The sequence below is a fragment of the Taudactylus pleione genome, unplaced genomic scaffold (genome assembly GCF_031769625.1).
Source record: "Taudactylus pleione unplaced genomic scaffold, aTauple2 ptg000168l, whole genome shotgun sequence".
NCBI classification, from domain to species: Eukaryota; Metazoa; Chordata; class Amphibia; order Anura; family Myobatrachidae; genus Taudactylus; species Taudactylus pleione.
Window position 1 is genome coordinate 314,552 of NW_028284570.1, and position 18,685 is coordinate 333,236.

The window sequence follows — 18,685 nt, forward strand, 5'->3', positions numbered from 1 at the left end:
CCAGACCTGAGTAGTAACTCATTCCCTTACCTCTACAGTAACACACTCTCCTCCCTTATCTGTGTTGTAACACATTCCCCTCTCACTGCTGTTGTATCAAATTTTCCTCTTACTTCTGTAGTAACACATTCGGCAAGGGATGGGAATGTGTGTTACTACAGAGGTGGGGGAGAGGAAAGTGTTACTACAGGGGTAAGCATGGGTAATGTGTTATTACAGAGGTGAGGGAGGAGAATAAGTTACTACAGGTGTGAGTGAGGGTAATGTGTTACCACAGGTGTGAGGAAGGGGAATGTTGAATGTGTTACAACATGGGTGACGGAGGGAATTGTGTTATTGCCGAGGTGAGCAAGGATAATGTGTTACTAAAGAGGTGAGGGAGTGGAATGTGTTAGTACACAGGTGAGAGAGGGTAATGTCTTACTATAGCAGTGATGCATTTCTATAGAAGTTAAGGATTAATGTGTTACTGGAGTGGTGAGATGGAAATAGTAAATATCATAGGTCTACCCGGGTGAAACCGAGTACGTCAGGTAGTATAGATATATATACTCCATGTGGGAAGGGGCACCGTGTGTGTGTGTGTGTGGGAGGGGGCGTTTGGGGGAAAGGCACAAATGCTCTTTCTAGTCCAGGTCACCAAAAATAAAGAAAAAAAGGTTATTTAATCTTGATACATCTGCTCCAAAGTCACAGTAAATTTTGATGGTGGAATAACAGAAGGTAAAGCAAGGAAAGACCAGGCCAGGATAATAAGCCACAGTCTCAGCCATGTCCAAGTGACAGAACTCCAAGGAGACTCGTACAGTGATGATCCAGAACCCCTTGGTAACAAAACACTGAATGATGTATACACGGCATCTCAGAGCACAGCCAGAAGGGATCAGCAGATGTTCTGCACTGTATAGATAAAATGTACAGACAATTACCCTCCCAGGGGCTGCATCTACAGTATAATAGACAGACTGGACCCTAGAACTGGGGTAAACGTCCTTCCCCCCAATTGAACATCTAATAATAATGATAACAAGCAACGGAGATTGTCGCATACTGACTTTAGGAACTGCCGAAGGACCAATTTGCCAGCCCAGATTACTGCTAAATAGTATAACTTGCAGTCCTGGCCAACCTGTGGCTCTCCAGCTGCTGTGGTGCTACCACTCCCAGCATACCTTCCCACCAATCACTGGTAAAGCATGTTGGGAGTTGTAGTTCCTCAACAGCTAGAGAGCCACAGGTTGGCCAGGTCTGCAAGTGGAGGATAAGATTTGGAGCTACAGCCCAGTGATTAGCACCATTTAGTGACCTTATATGTACTATAATACAGTATGCTCATGTTTTACCTTACCCATAATGCTTCCGTCTCTCAGTAACCACACACTTTCCCCACCAACATCTACAGTTGTCCTGTTAGATTGTAAGCTCATTTGGGCCACGTCACCTTGTTATTGTACATGATGTGTTTGTATTGTGATCCTCTTGAGGTACAGGTTTCATTATAATATGCCAGAGATAATAGTAATTCATGTATGAATGCTATAGAACATTACATATATTGTATATTCATACGCTGTGATTATTCCTTCCTTCATTTTCCCATAATGATAAACCACAATCCTGTAAGTGTGTGCAGTTTATTTGGGGTTCTCATCAGTCTCTGTGGGCCGGATTCAATCAGAGGCGAAAAGTGCCTTTTGGTGAAAAGTTTCCGCCGATTTGGACTTTTTTCGACTGTTTTCAAAGTATCTCCATATTCAATTGCAGGACGATTTTGCCTAAGCGGTAACTCAATGCAATGTAATAGGCAGAGAAGTATCTCCTATGAACAGCAGGTGAAAAAAAGTGCAAAATCGTTATTTTGGGGTGCAAACGTGGGGAAACGACTCAGAACCCTTGGGGTAGCCCCCCCAAAGGACAGATTAGCCAAAAACAATAAAAAATTACCTCAGAACACCCCAGAAAAGTACTTTTTTTTCTCAAAGTTCACTTTAGAGACACAAAAATATGTTAGCACCCGTTTTCAAATACCCAAAATTTGACAGGACTATTTCTTTAAACCCCCAAAAATAATGTTTTCTACAATTTTTCAGCGCTTTTAATATAAAGCTTTTAACCTAAATGAATGACACAAAGGTACCTTTATTAGGGCTAATAGTACACATCTGTAATGATTTCCAGTGTCAGTGCATGTTATTTTGGGGTACAGACTGATTTCCCCCAATCTATTCAGTACTTTCCGCCTGTTCCGCATTCGCCGCTTACCGTTTTTGCCTGATTTGGAATTGAATTAGGCGAAAAGCGTGGAAGCGCACTGAAAGTTTTCGCCTCTTAAACAGGCGAATGCGGCGGAAAGTCTGACAGGCGAAAAGTCCGGGACTTTTCACGGCTAATTTAATCTGGCCCTGTGTCTGGATCCATAGTATCAACTCTTTGAAGCAGAGATCGTTTGGACCATGGACCAAACTTGGGGACCACCACAAATGGTTAAAATAGAATATCTCGTAGTAATTATCAGCAAATAAAAAAAAATTAAAAAAAATCAGAATTGGGACAGTCACTGTGGTTTCCTGGTGTTATGAGGAAGCACATGTACTTACGGACCAACATGTCAGCATCTACCGTGCCAATGGGGAGGGTCTGATGACACGAGAACGTGGTCTCGCTAAGTGCAGCTTGAGAACGAGCCCCTACTTTTGTCCAGAAACGAGAGACTAATCACATCAGACCTGGACAACCTGTAGCTTTCCAGGTGTTGAGAAACTACAAATCCCAGCATACCCTGCCACCGATCAGCTGGCAGCAGTCATCTTTCAGGTGATATATAGATAAATGTTGCTGGCACAGGTCATCATATATCTCTGGCACAGGTGGAGGAAGGATAGAGAAAGTGTGTGTGTAAGGTAGACAGGGGGGCGAAGACAGTTATACGGTATGTCTGTATAAGGGGAGAGGTATCAAGCCTTGTAAGGAGAATAGGTGGACAAGAAGCCCATAGCAAACAATAGTGACGAACATTAATAATTATACAGTAAATAATGATCTTATCCTCAGGAGAATAGATCTGGTAACGAGGTGGATGGATTAGCGATGTCTGATATAGATGAAAGCTTTACACATATATTCTGATGAGGGTCTGTTTGTTTTTGCATTGACTGATTGGCTGAAGTAGAGGTTCCCAAACTCCGTCCTCAGGGCACCTTTAAGTTGCGTACACACGGAACGATATATCTTAATATGAACGATAACGATATCGTTCAACACTATGAGCTCGATCCAATTAGGTTGCGATGTGCCGTGGCAACGGCGTTAACGGCCCGGCACATCGCACCCCGACTCGCCACTGAATTTGCTCGCCACCCTATAGGTCAGCGAGCACTTTCAGGTGGCCGTCAAGTACGGCCACTGTCGCGATGACTCGCACACGCGAGGACATCGCACCCAATTGCATCGAGCCCTATATCGTTCCGTGTGTATGCAACAAACTACCAACGATGCGCGCTCCCTCTGGATGATAACGATATCGTCCATCGGGCATGCATGCAGGCCAATCTGGACGATATCGTTCATTTTCCACAGGGGTTTGCGATCGTTGGTCGCTCATCGTTGGTGATATCTTTGGTGTGTGGATGAACAATATCATTCATCCAGCACACCAGGAATTTCAAGGGAGACCGTTCAGCGATATCATTCGCTGAACAGATCGTCCCGTGTGTACCCAGCATAACAGTCCAGATTTTAAGAATATCCACGTTTGAACACATGTGACTTATTAGTACCTCAGTCAATTTGATTTAACCACCTGTGCGCAACCATGGATGTCTCTAAAACCTGAGCTGTTGGGGAGCCTTAAGGACCGTGTTTGGGAACCTCTGGGATAAAGGTTGGTTCCATCCCAGCTCACTTCAACCAAAGTCACAATCAAAAACCATAAAATAATTCAGCACAAAAATATCCCAAACAGAATATATGTTGTAACAATGTGCTTCCAGGCGAAGTGATTGCCAGAAAATAAAAAGCATAATGTCATACTTACCGCCAGTCTGACTGCCTCCTCCGGGGGGCGTGACGCAAATTTGGGGGTGGGACGGTAGGTGTGACTGTGCAATTGCGTCATCCTGGTCATGCCTCACCACACAATGCCTAGATTGCCGGTCGGTGATGGCAGAGGATCGCATTTGGCCCACCTGCCGCCTGTTGTACAGCCCAACTGAATAGCATAAAAAATTCACACAAAAAAACAGACTCCAGTGGTGATATAGGTAATTTAATAAATAACACATAAAGAACATGGAGCACAGCAGATGGGTACCAAAAAGTGACAGGATATTCATATGCAAACATTTTGTTTCAAGAGCGCAGAGTAAAGCAAACACGGACTAGGATGTAAGTCTGATTCAAATGTACTAACATGACAAAAACACCAAACTGTAATGAAATAACGCAGAGATAGGAGCTTTGGGATCATGTGAATTGCTGGCTCAGTTCAGGAGCCAAAGTGTTTTACACTTTATGCTTAAGAAAACAAAAACCAAAATCTAGTTGGAAAAATTGTTGAGGTTTTTTTTTTTTTAATAATACAGAACAGTCTAATTACAGATGGGTCCACATACATCTAGCCTCCTGGAGCGTTATCGCACCATGATGTGGCGTGACTCAGTAGCGCCAGGCGTATTTTCGTGCGTCTTTTTACCTTCAAATGCGTCTTATTCGCACAACGATGCGAATAGATAGGACAAGCTTCTGCTGATTAAAATGATATGCAGCATGCCTATGTTCTGTGAGCGAGTGCGGGTGTATCTGCATACGAAATGCTACGTTACAGTGTCAGTTCTTGTAACACTGTAACGTAGTGTTTAGCATGCAGATACAGCCCCAGATGCACACAGAAAATAGGTATGCTACATAGCACAAGCAGCTTCTGATGATTAAAATGATATGCAGCATGCCTATGTTCTGTGAGCGAGTGCGGGTGTATATGCATACGAAATGCTACGTTACTGTGTCAGCGGGTGTAACACTGTAACGTAGTGTTTAGCATGCAAATACAGCCGCAGATGCACACAGAAAATAGGCATGCTACATAGCACAAGCAGCTTCTGATGATTAAAATGATATGCAGCATGCCTATTTCTCTGTGCGAGTACGGGTGTATCTGCATATACGAACTGCTACGTTACTGTGTCAGCGGGTGTAACACTGTATCGTAGTGTTTAGCATGCAGATACAGCCGCAGACGCACACAGAACATAGGCATGCTGCATAGCACAAGCAGCTTCTGCTGATTAAAATGATATCTGATCGCATTGTTGTGCGAATAAGACGCATTTGAAGGTAAAAAGACGCTCGGCACCACCGAGTCACAGTGAGCTCCCGCGTTATGTGTGGCGCGACTTGTAGCGCACTGAGGATAGTTGTACAGTATGTGGGCACATCTATAGCACCATACACAGTACTGCCTGCAAATTACACTATGCACACCAAAAGTATTATCCCAACATCCTCCTATGTCCACAGGGATGGACTGGGGCTGTACATCAGCCCTGGCAGTCTGCCCTGTGTGTGCAAAGGGGGCATGGTTTAGCTTTGAGGGGGGCGTGCCGCGAGTCACAGAAGCCTGGCCTTGCGGCACACCCACCTCTCTTCCCGGCCCACTGCCGCCACCCCTTCCCTCCCCTGACCGCATATCATGTATCCGGTGGCATGGGGTGGAGAGCGGGGATACTTCCACCCTCCTCGAAGCAGCCCTGACACCATCGGCCTGGTGGCAAATACCAGAAGTGCCCGATGGCCAGTCTGGCCCTGTATGTCCATATTATTTCCTGACTCAACTGGACACAGGAAATAATGTACAACTATTACATTTGTTCCAACACTTAAGATCAAAAAATCAGAACAACAGTAACATTGTCCAAACCCCGCTGCAGTTCTGCTTCAGTCGCACACTCCGGCATAGCCCCACCCACCCAGTTAGTCACGCCCATTTCCTTGTCAGGGCATTAGAAAAATTGGTGGCATCTATTTTGTGCTAGAATGTGGCGTCATCCACCTGCCACTAAAACAACAGGCATTCTCTACATTCATTGCAGTGGGCGACAGACATGCTTTGCCTAACTAAGCTACTTCCACAGTCTAATTATATATATATATATATATGTGTACTAAGCCTTGGAGAGAGATAAAGTGGATGGAGATAAAGTACCAACCAATCGGCTCCTGTCACGTTACACAGTGTTTGAAAAATGACAGTTAGGAGCTGATTGGTTGGTACTTTATCGCCGCTCACCTTATGTCTCTCCAAAGCTTAGTACATAGACTCCACAGCCTGTAAGGTGACAGGAGCAGATTGGTAGGTACTTTATCCCCGTTCACTTTATCTCTCTCCAAGCTTTGCTAAATCTTCTCCAAAGTATTAAATAATCGGAAGTCACAATACAATACACGTCTAACATCACAATGCTCCTAATGGAGACGTGTTACTCGTCCTTAACGCCTTTCGCTGCTCAGAAAATATAAAATATTTCCGCGAATTAAAGCTCAGAAACCAGGTGCAACCTGACAGACTTCGCTTAATAAGCCAGGTAGGAAAATAGAGACTTTCCATCAAAATATAGTTTTTTATTTATGTGCAATATATAAATACTTCCAGTTCTTATCATCACATAAAGTTTATATTTAAGTGCAAATAAAGGAGAACTCCACCCAATCACTAGTCCCTCTGTCCCCAGCCCTGTCCAACGCAGAACCTCACTGGTATCTCCAGAGATAGATTCTCCCTGCAATGGCCGAGTCCCGAGGGTGAGAAGGTCACAGAGGAATTCCAGTGCTCACCGTAGGAGGAGCTACAGCTCGGTCAGAACCTGGATGGCGGAGAACCTGCCCAATCAGGTGCAGCCTCTTCTGAGGTCCATCCTGCAACATTACATCTCACTACTCTGTGCTCCAGTACCTGGAGGACTCAGCCGCTAGGAGGGGAGTACAGTGCAATATGGCGGGAACAGTGGGAGTGCCAGAGACCAGCCGGCTGGTGGGAGGAACACTCAGTGCGGGTGGAATCCCCCCCTGTGTGCGCCTTCATTCTCCATCATCAGGAGGCCTTAGAGCAACTTCCATTACAAAGGATTTCCTCCTATGACAATAAAGGAGTTGGGTATAGTTCATTGGTACAGTTTGTCCTGCTCCCACCTTTATTAACATTCATAACGATCATAATCTGTAATTTATTCTTAATTAAAGCAACGGGGGGGGAGCGCAACTAGTTTATGTTATCCTAATAAATGTTAGCCATCATCATGGCTAAGCCACAATTGGGCGTACAGCTATTTGCGGAGCGTATCTGGCGCATGCTTCGGAAACAAGCACACGCAAGTTCGGGTGATGTAGCGTTGAATGCATTTCAGTCAAATCGCCACTGAGCAGGCGCAACATGGCTGTAGCGGTGCGTACTCACGCAGGCAATGTGTCTAAGCAGCTGCGGGGGTTGGGGGGGGGATTTGGGAGTGAATATGCATGTGTGCCGTAGGCTGGCGATCATGGCATCTTTCAAACTAAGCGCAAGGATAGGGTGCGGCCCAGACATAGAGATGCATACAACTCCAACTCTACAAACGGTGACAATAGGTATTTTATTCTGTGCATAATGCGGGTCCCTTATTGCTAATCACCCCGGCGGATAAATGCCCATCAGGCTTCTTACTAGTGCGTTTCACTACAACACGCTGCACACTGCGCCTTCCCAGCTGTATGGCGAGGAGCGTAACAAGAACCATCCAGCGCTGATGTATACTATGGGGCCTATTTATCAGTTATTTTTGCAGATGTTTAAGGGAGGTACCTACAAATAATAAGGGGGGTACCTGCACGTAATAAGGGGGGTACCTAAAATTAATAAGTATCCCCCGAATGTATGTAACCGGGGGACAGCAGCAGGTATCGGAGATATATTCTGCAGTCTCCCATAGGTTTCTATAAGGGCTGCATTTTAGCAGAATGTACCAAGCTCAGTAATGCGATGCATCCTGGAGCGTGGCCCAGGTAGCTATTGCCGTCTCCAGATGGTCCTCCAGGCACCCTAACAGTCCAGGTTTTAAGGATAGCCATGCTTGTGCACAGATGGTATAATAAAACTGACTGAGGTACTAATGAAGTCACTTCTGCTTATGCATGGGTTATCCTTAAAACCTGGTATGTTAGGGTGCCTTGTGGACTGCGTTTGGGAACCACTGGCCTATGGGCTAAATTTTACAAAAAGCACATCCAGGATACGGGGCCGACATGCCCCCTTTGACGTCGCCCCCCCCAAACCACCGCAGCCTTTCATTCAAGGTGCGGCATCTGGGCACTCACAGAAGATATACCCGTGTGTAATACAGAGGCTGCGCATTCGCGGATCTCCTGACATTGGGTGTGCAGTAGTGCACACAGCTCCCGAAGACGTACTGTAGTGTAGGGATCGCAATCCCTTCCGCACTTACACCGCGCAGGGATTGGCCCCTTTCTGAGCGATTGTATTTTAATACATCTGGGTGAATCATCATTTCTCATTGCCACGAACGGCGTCAGTAACATGTAACTATCATGGGGCCGAAGACCCGATAATTAATAAACATGCACCAAACGTTACTGCATGGCGTTAAATCGCAGCCATCTGACCATTATATATTTCATTGAGAATAAGCGTCAGAGCAGTTATGACATCACCGACTACATCACTTTCACCAATATAAACCCTGTGCTATCCGGAAGTCTATTAGCATATGTGTAGATTACATAAATATTACTTTATCTTGCTGCATCTGAACGGAAGCTCCCACCAACTTCCAGCGGGCCAGCTATATGGAGCGGAATCGGTATGTAATGCCACCGGATGTGTACCCGGCGGACGTAATACCGACGCCGGAAGCCCAAACAGTGGAGATCCCGACTGTAGCTGGTAAGTACCCTAACCCTCCTCGGGGGGTGCCTAACCACAAGTCCCCCCGAGGGTGCCTAAACCTAACCCCCCCCCCCCCCGGGGTTAACAGCTAACAGTCCCCGCTTACCTTCGTTGGGGATACCAGCTGTCGGGATTTAGACACCTATATTAGTACCAGGTCGGACTTCCAATATCACGAGTACATACAGAAAACGCTTACAGATAACACAGGGGTTATAGACCCTTCAGTTCTCTTTTTATTCATGAAACCCCTGAAGAAAAAAAGACTCACACAAGTGCAATATTCCCTTTAGACTTATGTTTATGTACATACAAGTGCTGTGTAATTCAGCAGGGGACACAGGGCCTGATTCAGAGCTGAACGCTCTGACCAGAGCGCTCGCTGTGAATCAGGGCCCTCCTCCATGAAAATGGAGCGGCCTCCTGGCCGCTCGCATAGCTGTGGGTGACCACCCACAGCATATGCGAGCGGCCAAAAAGATGGTCGCGATGGTCTTGACCATCGGACTTGCGACGGAGACCCTGCGGTAGGGTCTCCCTGCCACAAGCCCTGGAGTGATTTTGGCTCTATCAGAGCCAAAATCACTCCCACCGACATCACTAGTGATGTCAGTGGGGCCGGCTTCAGACGGTAGGCATTCCCATGGGAACGCCTCCGTCTGGCAGGCACACTCCCGGCACGCCCACCAAAGGGGGCGTGCTGTCAATCAACATCGACAGCACGCCCCCTTTGGTGCGAGACCCGGAGCGATGGAAAGCTCCCTCCGTCGTGCGCATGCGCAGTGGGGAACATCGACCCGCTTGCGAGCGTACTGCCGCTCGCGAGCGGGACTGAATGACCCCCACAGACCGTACAGACACACTGCTCTGATAAATAACACGCAGATCAAGCCAACACTAATACAGCTTTTATACCTAAATTCCAGGTCTGACCCGGAGGTTGCAACAGGGTTTCAAACCAGAAAAACCCAGGATTTAGTCGGCGCCGACCCAGGATATTCCCGAGGCGGCGCAGTTCACACCATAGCCAGGTCTACAGTGACCCCGGCTCTTCCGGCGTGAAAGTGGATGCTTTGTAGATGACATAATCTGAAGCCGGCCGTTTACGCTGCAGGGTTTCACGGGACATTCCGGCGTTAAACCCTGCAAGTTACCTGGGTTGGATTGCCGGGTCACTACACCCAGCGATCCAACCCTATCCCCTTTTACACCACGGAGCTACCCGGGTTATCCCTGCAATATCCCGGGTTTTAGCTCCGGTGTAAAAGGGGTATTATTGCTTGTCCCAGGCTTCAGGTTTCTATAAATGTTTCTTGATCGGCTTCAGTGCAAATTTTGTATAATTAATCGGCCACCAATAAAACAGGACAACCTGCTATACATTCACGTGTTAGCGATCAAGTTTAACCATTTGGTGAAATGCAACTTTGTAACTTGTGCTGGTCAATTCACTCCCAGGATTGTTTTATTTTTTATTTCACTTTCTTTACCAATTTATAGGAGGGGTTTCGTCCCTTTCTGGACAGGCAGCTTGCGGTGAGTCCCTGCGCAATTGCATTAAGACACTCGGGGCTCTGTGGGATCGTTTCTATAGCACGCTATTCATCATTGCCTAGACTGATCATTGCCTACATACAAAATGAAAATATATAGACCAAATATGGGAATTCTGAGTTGCACGCTATTGCACAGTAGCGGAGACTCTGGACGCAGCTCCTGTGCAATAATATGCGAATATAAATACAACTTGATCGCCAAAACCGCAATTAATAACATGTTACATATAACACACAATCACCGTCTCTCATAGCAACTAAGTAAATAACCGTTTTGAATCAGGCAAGTGCAGAATACACTGATAAAAAAACTATTAGGCTGGTTGCTAGTGGTTACAGCATAGTTACACATATTTATACCAATTAGGTTTAAAGGGATTTTCCAATTTAAACATGAATTTGGCTCAGTCCCCTCCCTATGCAATAACAGTTCTTTGGTGGGATCTCCCAGTCGCTAGAATTAGCCGGGACCCCTATGGATACTGTTTGCGACTGCTCAGCTTTCTCCGTAGTGTCTGTAATAGGTACCCTAGAGACGCTTTGTCAGAGACCTGCTGCGGCGAGGTCCACGCGACGCTGAAGGCGATTGTGTATAAGTGCGAAGGCATCTGCCAAATGATCAATTGTAAAGATTTAAGGAGATTTAAGGAGATTACGCACAATCATATTTGAGGTGGAAACCCCTTTACACCGGCTGTCTTTTGAAAAGCGTGCCCAGCAGGCACATATAACAATAGCTACTACACACATAACACATTGGTACTCCTATTTATGGGAGATGCGTCACTTAGGTAAACTCAAGCATCAACTATATGGTTTTGTTCCCACTGACCCTACTTCCCTGCAGCCTATTAATGAGATTTACATTTTATCCAGCAGTGCCCAGTCATAAATATATTATATATAATTTATAAATAATCAGGTTCCTTTAGCAGACTGACTTACGCCTCACCCGTACGTTTCACTGAACAGGTTTAGAGAAATAAATTAAAAATAAACTGCTAATACTTTTTAACATTACAAGGTACCTTAGATACATTAAATAATATTTAATATACACTTTAAAATGTGTCAGTGGCATCCAGCAAATGTAAGACTGCTCAGGGAATGGTTCACGGGTCATCTCTGCTAAATCACCTGAGGTGCTGAGCACAATATTCCCCTCCCAGCACAATATTCCCCTCCCAGCGCAATATCGCCCTCCCAGCGCAATATCCACCTCCCAGCGCAATATTCCCCTCCCAGCGCAATATCGCCCTCCCAGCGCAATATTCCCCTCCCAGCGCAATATCCCCCTCCCAGCCTAATATTCCCCTCCCAGCGCAATATCCCCCTCCCAGCGCAATATTCCCCTCCCAGCGCAATATTCCCCTCCCAGCGCAATATTACCCTCCCAGCACAATATTCCCCTCCCAGCCTAATATTCCCCTCCCAGCACAATATTACCCTCCCAGCACAATATTCCCCTCCCAGCACAATATTCCCCTCCCAGCCTAATATTCCCCTCCCAGCACAATATTCCCCTCCCAGCCTAATATTCCCCTCCCAGCACAATATTCCAGAGGTATTTAGGAGGTGGAGGAGTTTTTACTATTAAAGTAGAACTATGCCACGCAGTGGGTATACTGAGCGCCGGATACCTTAGCTCAGTATACCGGCGAACTACCGGTGCCACCGGCATTCCGACGGTAAGTATCAAGGTTATATTAGGGAGAGGGGTAGGGTTAAGGGATAGGACACTTACCTAGTTGGGTCAGGATTCTGACCGACTGGATGCCGCTGTTGGTATTCTGACCGCCGAGATTCCGTACCCAACCCCCAGCAGTCATACAGTAAAATAAAGCTGAAGGTAGAGTATCCAGACTTTGTGCCATTTTCTGGATAATTTGGACCAACACACATAGTACAGTATTTTCTAAATGACATTCAAGAAGTGCCCCTATCTATACACATACTGCTCCTGCCGCATCTTTATACGCTGCTGAACAATTCCTTCCTTTAAAAAGTAATTAAATACATTTTCATGGTCTTCAATAATTGATTAATTGCCAAAGGACTTATAGTTGTATTTTCAGGTCCCGGTTGCCAGGAGTGAATCCCATCGCACTTTACATCTATAGGAGTTTTATAATACAACTGTAGGGACCCCAGACATGCTGTGCCTGTAAAAGTACATATATGTAACATGTTGCAGGCTTACCGTGCTGTGCCTGTAAACGTACATATATGTAACATGTTGCAGGGTTACCATGTTGTGCCTGTAAACGTACATATATGTAACATGTTGCAGGCTAGCCGCGCTGTGCCGTTGCAGTGTGCTGGATGTTTAACATGCATCGTTCCTAAATAAATAAAATGCACAATACAAAGATACATAACGTATCAGGAGAAGTGGTTCTCCCTCCCCTCGTACCCTGTATAAAGCAGACACCGTTCTACCTGAGGCTCACTGTAAGGAATGATACAGAACTCGTCGTACAGTTCTGGAGTAAAGGACTAACACTACTAGAACTGGGTAACAATCCTAATCTATCTGCATTGGCTTATGCAGGTTCAGCAGGTGTAGTGTAACGGGGAGCGATACCAGGAGGCGGCTCCGTCACTGGTCTTTGTTGTTGCCAGTCACCCCGCTCTCTGCTCTCAGCTTCTGGCTGCTGTTGTCGTTGTAATCGATCCAGTGCATGACCTCGTCCGGGAACTCCGGAGACTCCACCTGGGGACGCAGCAGAGGGAAACATTGTACAGAATAAGTAACCTTCAGTCTCTAACAATGAGGGTCCACTAGCCTGGGCTTCTTAGTACCCTCTATACACAGATTATACATTCTATACACAGATCATACATTCTATACACAGATTATATTTATTTTGGTAGACAGCAGAATACATTTAAACAATAGATGAATGAGCATAACTTCACATAAAGGTACTTTGGATGCCCAAATCTACAGAAACATCATAGCACTAAACTGTGCTCTTTGGGACCCTGCTTCTCAGTGGCAAATGCAGGATTTCTAGGGGGGGTTTCCAAATGCTTGATTTTAGAGTGAGTGTGGCTTATCCAGCTTTAATATGCCTCATACAAAATGTATTGTGTGTCATGTTTCCAGCATATACAGGACCAGTGATCACAGTAACCCATTATATGTGTCATACATAGTGTATTGTGTGTCATGTTTCCAGCATATACAGGACCAGTGATCACAGTAACCCATTATATGTGTCATACATAGTGTATTGTGTGTCATAATTCCAGCATATACAGGATCAGTGATCACAGTAACCCATTATATGTGTCATACATAGTGTATTGTGTGTCATAATTCCAGCATATACCGGACCAGTGATCACAGTAACCATTATATGTGTCATACATAGTGTATTGTGTGTCATAATTCCAGCATATACAGGACCAGTGATCACAGTAACCCATTATATGTGTCATACATAGTGTATTGTGTGTCATAATTCCAGCATATACAGGACCAGTGATCACAGTAACCCATTATATGTGTCATACATAGTGTATTGTGTGTCATAATTCCTGCATATACAGGACCAGTGATCACAGTAACCCATAATATGTGTCATACATAGTGTATTGTGTATAATAATTCCAGCATATACAGGACCAGTGATCACAGTAACCTATTATATGTGTCATACATAGTGTTTTGTGTGTCATAATTCCAGCATATACAGGACCAATGATCACAGTAACCCATTATATATGTCATACATAGTGTATTGTGTGTCATAATTCCAGCATATACAGGACCAGTGATCACAGTAACCCATTATATGTGTCATACATAGTGTATTGTGTGTCATAATTCCAGCATATACAGGATCAGTGATCACAGTAACCCATTATATGTGTCATACATAGTGTATTGTGTGTCATAATTCCAGCATATACCGGACCAGTGATCACAGTAACCATTATATGTGTCATACATAGTGTATTGTGTGTCATAATTCCAGCATATACAGGACCAGTGATCACAGTAACCCATTATATGTGTCATACATAGTGTATTGTGTGTCATAATTCCAGCATATACAGGACCAGTGATCACAGTAACCCATTATATGTGTCATACATAGTGTATTGTGTGTCATAATTCCAGCATATACAGGACCAGTGATCACAGTAACCCATTATATGTGTCATACATAGTGTATTGTGTGTCATAATTCCAGCATATACAGGACCAGTGATCACAGTAACCCATTATATGTGTCATACATAGTGTATTGTGTGTCATAATTCCAGCATATACCGGACCAGTGATCACAGTAACCATTATATGTGTCATACATAGTGTATTGTGTGTCATAATTCCAGCATATACAGGACCAGTGATCACAGTAACCCATTATATGTGTCATACATAGTGTATTGTGTGTCATAATTCCTGCATATACAGGACCAGTGATCACAGTAACCCATAATATGTGTCATACATAGTGTATTGTGTGTAATAATTCCAGCATATACAGGACCAGTGATCACAGTAACCCATTATATGTGTCATACATAGTGTATTGTGTATAATAATTCCAGCATATACAGGACCAGTGATCACAGTAACCTATTATATGTGTCATACATAGTGTTTTGTGTGTCATAATTCCAGCATATACAGGACCAATGATCACAGTAACCCATTATATATGTCATACATAGTGTATTGTGTGTCATAATTCCAGCATATACAGGACCAGTGATCACAGTAACCCATTATATGTGTCATACATAGTGTATTGTGTGTCATAATTCCAGCATATACAGGATCAGTGATCACAGTAACCCATTATATGTGTCATACATAGTGTATTGTGTGTCATAATTCCAGCATATACCGGACCAGTGATCACAGTAACCATTATATGTGTCATACATAGTGTATTGTGTGTCATAATTCCAGCATATACAGGACCAGTGATCACAGTAACCCATTATATGTGTCATACATAGTGTATTGTGTGTCATAATTCCAGCATATACAGGACCAGTGATCACAGTAACCCATTATATGTGTCATACATAGTGTATTGTGTGTCATAATTCCAGCATATACAGGACCAGTGATCACAGTAACCCATTATATGTGTCATACATAGTGTATTGTGTGTCATAATTCCAGCATATACAGGACCAGTGATCACAGTAACCCATTATATGTGTCATACATAGTGTATTGTGTGTCATAATTCCAGCATATACCGGACCAGTGATCACAGTAACCATTATATGTGTCATACATAGTGTATTGTGTGTCATAATTCCAGCATATACAGGACCAGTGATCACAGTAACCCATTATATGTGTCATACATAGTGTATTGTGTGTCATAATTCCTGCATATACAGGACCAGTGATCACAGTAACCCATAATATGTGTCATACATAGTGTATTGTGTGTAATAATTCCAGCATATACAGGACCAGTGATCACAGTAACCCATTATATGTGTCATACATAGTGTATTGTGTATAATAATTCCAGCATATACAGGACCAGTGATCACAGTAACCTATTATATGTGTCATACATAGTGTTTTGTGTGTCATAATTCCAGCATATACAGGACCAATGATCACAGTAACCCATTATATATGTCATACATAGTGTATTGTGTGTCATAATTCCAGCATATATAGGACCAGTGATCACAGTAACCCATTATATGTGTCATACATAGTGTATTGTGTGTCATAATTCCAGCATATACAGGATCAGTGATCACAGTAACCCATTATATGTGTCATACATAGTGTATTGTGTGTCATAATTCCAGCATATACCGGACCAGTGATCACAGTAACCATTATATGTGTCATACATAGTGTATTGTGTGTCATAATTCCAGCATATACAGGACCAGTGATCACAGTAACCCATTATATGTGTCATACATAGTGTATTGTGTGTCATAATTCCAGCATATACAGGACCAGTGATCACAGTAACCCATTATATGTGTCATACATAGTGTATTGTGTGTCATAATTCCAGCATATACAGGACCAGTGATCACAGTAACCCATTATATGTGTCATACATAGTGTATTGTGTGTCATAATTCCAGCATATACAGGACCAGTGATCACAGTAACCCATTATATGTGTCATACATAGTGTATTGTGTGTCATAATTCCAGCATATACAGGACCAGTGATCACAGTAACCCATTATATGTGTCATACATAGTGTATTGTGTGTCATAATTCCAGCATATACAGGACCAGTGATCACAGTAACCCATTATATGTGTCATACATAGTGTATTGTGTGTCATAATTCCAGCATATACCGGACCAGTGATCACAGTAACCATTATATGTGTCATACATAGTGTATTGTGTGTCATAATTCCAGCATATACAGGACCAGTGATCACAGTAACCCATTATATGTGTCATACATAGTGTATTGTGTGTCATAATTCCAGCATATACCGGACCAGTGATCACAGTAACCATTATATGTGTCATACATAGTGTATTGTGTGTCATAATTCCAGCATATACAGGACCAGTGATCACAGTAACCCATTATATGTGTCATACATAGTGTATTGTGTGTCATAATTCCTGCATATACAGGACCAGTGATCACAGTAACCCATTATATGTGTCATACATAGTGTATTGTGTGTCATAATTCCAGCATATACAGGATCAGTGATCACAGTAACCCATTATATGTGTCATACATAGTGTATTGTGTGTCATAATTCCAGCATATACCGGACCAGTGATCACAGTAACCATTATATGTGTCATACATAGTGTATTGTGTGTCATAATTCCAGCATATACAGGACCAGTGATCACAGTAACCCATTATATGTGTCATACATAGTGTATTGTGTATAATAATTCCAGCATATACAGGACCAGTGATCACAGTAACCATTATATGTGTCATACATAGTGTATTGTGTGTCATAATTCCAGCATATACAGGACCAGTGATCACAGTAACCCATTATATGTGTCATACATAGTGTATTGTGTGTCATAATTCCAGCATATACCGGACCAGTGATCACAGTAACCATTATATGTGTCATACATAGTGTATTGTGTGTCATAATTCCAGCATATACAGGACCAGTGATCACAGTAACCCATTATATGTGTCATACATAGTGTATTGTGTATAATAATTCCAGCATATACAGGACCAGTGATCACAGTAACCCATTATATGTGTCATACATAGTGTATTGTGTGTCATAATTCCTGCATATACAGGACCAGTGATCACAGTAACCCATTATATGTGTCATACATAGTGTATTGTGTGTCATAATTCCAGCATATACAGGATCAGTGATCACAGTAACCCATTATATGTGTCATACATAGTGTATTGTGTGTCATAATTCCAGCATATACCGGACCAGTGATCACAGTAACCATTATATGTGTCATACATAGTGTATTGTGTGTCATAATTCCAGCATATACAGGACCAGTGATCACAGTAACCCATTATATGTGTCATACATAGTGTATTGTGTGTCATAATTCCAGCATATACCGGACCAGTGATCACAGTAACCATTATATGTGTCATACATAGTGTATTGTGTGTCATAATTCCAGCATATACAGGACCAGTGATCACAGTAACCCATTATATGTGTCATACATAGTGTATTGTGTATAATAATTCCAGCATATACAGGACCAGTGATCACAGTAACCCATTATATGTGTCATACATAGTGTATTGTGTGTCATAATTCCTGCATATACAGGACTAGTGATCACAGTAACCCATTATATGTGTCATACATAGTGTATTGTGTGTCATAATTCCAGCATATACAGGATCAGTGATCACAGTAACCCATTATATGTGTCATACATAGTGTATTGTGTGTCATAATTCCAGCATATACCGGACCAGTGATCACAGTAACCATTATATGTGTCATACATAGTGTATTGTGTGTCATAATTCCAGCATATACAGGACCAGTGATCACAGTAACCCATTATATGTGTCATACATAGTGTATTGTGTGTCATAATTCCAGCATATACCGGACCAGTGATCACAGTAACCATTATATGTGTCATACATAGTGTATTGTGTGTCATAATTCCAGCATATACAGGACCAGTGATCACAGTAACCCATTATATGTGTCATACATAGTGTATTGTGTATAATA

At 43.3% G+C, this 18,685-nt stretch overlaps 1 protein-coding gene across 3 annotated transcripts in view; it reads right to left on the bottom strand.

The window, feature by feature from the left end:
- Positions 1 to 12,025: 12,025 nt before the first annotated feature.
- Positions 12,026 to 18,685, bottom strand: part of THEM6 (thioesterase superfamily member 6) — a 41,315-nt gene continuing 34,655 nt past the window's right edge. For all 3 annotated transcript variants that reach the window (XM_088475232.1, XM_088475230.1, XM_088475231.1), the window contains exon 3: positions 12,026 to 13,201. In XM_088475232.1, coding sequence (XP_088331358.1) covers positions 13,088 to 13,201 — 114 coding nt within the window. In that variant the 3' untranslated portion in view covers positions 12,026 to 13,087. The remainder of the gene's footprint in view (positions 13,202 to 18,685) is intronic.